The 2,605-nt window shown below is 41.2% G+C and overlaps 1 protein-coding gene across 1 annotated transcript in view; it reads left to right on the top strand.

Annotated features, from left to right (window-relative positions):
• Window positions 1–324: 324 nt before the first annotated feature.
• LOC106510986 (fermitin family homolog 1) overlaps window positions 325–2,605 on the top strand; it is a gene marked incomplete at its 3' end in the record, with an annotated part of 17,820 nt that continues 15,539 nt past the window's right edge. The window contains 2 exon segments of the mRNA XM_013999722.1: window positions 325–416; window positions 1,689–1,843. Coding sequence (XP_013855176.1) covers window positions 1,693–1,843 — 151 coding nt within the window.

Below are 2,605 nucleotides of genomic sequence, written 5' to 3'. Positions count from 1 at the left end.
AATATTCGATATAATAATAATAAAATTATAGAACACCCCACTATTACGTGACCAGACTCACATGTCCTGCACTGTAAAAAATGAACTGTTGGATTTACTTAACCATGTTATGTKACCTGGTTCCACTTAACTGAGTTGAGTAAATTCAAAGTAATATACCAGTTTTTTAGCCAAAGAACATGAGTATGTTGCTTTGAATTTACTCAACTCAGTTAAGTGGAACCAGGTCATAACATGGTTAAGTAAATCCAACAGTTCATTTTTAGAGTGTGTGTGTAACAGCTACTCGTATTGGCCATCCCCTGTACCTGTCTGAACTGGGCGTGTTTTCACTCCAGTCCAGAGGGAACCTTATTCCTGATTTATTTCGCTCCACAAGAATTTTCTGGGAATAATTCACCGTCAGAAAACTTAAGGTAAGAGTATTCCCATACTGTTCCAGTAACTTCTGTTCAATGAACCACTGCAGCTAAAAGTTCCCGTTACTTGTAGCAGATTTGGGCCCAAGCTGCGTTTCRTTAAACTTGTTTTATTACCTACAGCCACTGCTGCTCACAGCCCAGGTGYTGTTAATCTGGGTTAGGCTAACAGAGCAGGAAGTACACGTGTACAACAAGTAATTCCATAACTATAATCTGCTGGGAATACTAAAACTTTTATTCTTTATTGTGTACCTGTTAAAGCTGGACTTTTATACTTTAAAGAAGTGCTGATAGTGTGTTTTTAAAAGGGGGAGAGRGTGATTTCCTCTCCAAATTCTGTGTACGCTCACATATACACATATATATAGTTAATTATTGAAATGGTCAAAATTCAAATTGATTATTGATGCCTTTCATCTCTTTTTGTTCTGTTTAAGCCAGTGTATTATTTTGGGATTGAAGTCAACATGCTCCAACACATCTCAGCAGGCATGCATCATCACCCTGTTCCCTGCTGCAGCAGCACAAAGAGAGTAGAGTGTGTTTCATTAAATCTTGCCTCCTGGCATCACGATTCCACACACTTTTTTTTTCTCTTTCCAGTGGCAGGACAAGTGAAGCGTGTGTTGTGATGATTCCCCCCCACCGGTCGAGACCAGTTTGTGTCAGAGTTTTACACTTGTTTTAAACAGATTTAAAACCTACACTGGTGGTGCAGTGCGTGGAAACGCTCGCTTCGTGTTCTCTCTCCTGCACCAGAATCGTGTTCGTGCTCGTCACACATTCCACAGCTTCACTCTCTGCTCCCTTACCCCCCACCCCTTTCTTATYTCCCTCGCTATTATGTCTTCTATCATCTGCACGCTCCTTGTCATTATAATCAACCAGTTTTTTCCAGCAGGGTCTGTCCCATTGTCAGCAGAGAGTTCTGCAAGCTCATCGCTTAGTGTGTGTGTGACTGTATAGATGTTTAATTCGTAGTTAAAAAGGCATTGGCTGATTTCGGGGCTGCAGTATCATTGCAGAGACACTGCAGTGGAGAATGTAGTTGTAATCTATTTTATATGAAACAATGTCAAAGGAAAAACACCCAGAGATTAGTGGGGGAATATTTCCTGCCAGCCAAGTCAGTCAGACAGTTGAGAAACACTTAATCCACTGACGTATTTTATTTGCAGAGTTTCTTAATGTTTCAAAGCAGAAAAAAAGGTAAATATATTTATGACTACTGCGGTTTTTTTCCCCCTTTTTGTCTTTTTGGACCAGGGCCATGATAAAAGCAGCAGAGGTCGGMGATACATCATGGGAACTTTCAGTGCAGGTGGATCAGAAAGAGGGAGTCGAGTCGATGAAATTCAAACTTCGGGTGAAAGGAGACTTGCACGTTGGGGGGCTCATGCTCAAGCTGGTGGAGAAAATCAGTAAGTTCACGTTTTAAACGGGTGAGAAGCGGCTCCGTGGTGGTGCCGCAACAGGTCTGTGTGCCGAGCCACACCCTTGTTTGCCCTGCATTTTTCCACACCGCAGGGCTATTGTTTTGTAACAATGCAGCGACTTGTGTAGCCTTGGGGGTCAAAGTGTATCCAGACGTCTCTTTACGGTCTCTCATAGGAGCCGCCGAAGCTAATGTAAGGGGAATTTCAGTGAGGTGGTTTTAAAAAGGCGTAAGACAAATAAAAGATGACTAAACAGCTTGTCATCGTGGATTTCAGCCCAGATGATATCAGGTAGACTCATAAAACCACACCACCGACGCACCAATGGGTACTGCAAGTGTTGCTAGCAGACGTAATGGTTTGAAATTTTTTTAGCTTTGAAACATGTAATAAGCATTCAGATCCAGCTTGCTCRAATCTTAATACGCTAAAGTGCCTGTGACACAAAAACATATGGCAGTCCAACATTTTAAACTGCAGCGAGTTGCTCTGATTTACAGTATGTGAGCTGAACTCGGCTCTTCATCTATAGCTCAAGGATCAAGGAAGGCCTTGAGCACAGCTGGATTCAGATTTTGAGAGAAAATAAATGGTTCATACCAAAAGTAAAGGAAGACAGATTGTATATGTCAAATGAGGAAAAAATAGAACTTTCAAATTTAGCACATAACAGTTTAAAATTTCCAGTTCATCATCATCATCATCATCATCATCATCATCATCATCATCATCACTTTATTGTCTCCT

The sequence above is a fragment of the Austrofundulus limnaeus genome, unplaced genomic scaffold (genome assembly GCF_001266775.1).
Source record: "Austrofundulus limnaeus strain Quisiro unplaced genomic scaffold, Austrofundulus_limnaeus-1.0 Scaffold2430, whole genome shotgun sequence".
In the NCBI taxonomy this organism is placed as follows: Eukaryota; Metazoa; Chordata; class Actinopteri; order Cyprinodontiformes; family Rivulidae; genus Austrofundulus; species Austrofundulus limnaeus.
The sequence above is the reverse complement of the archived record's forward strand: the minus strand, read 5'-3'. Positions and strand labels throughout refer to the sequence as shown.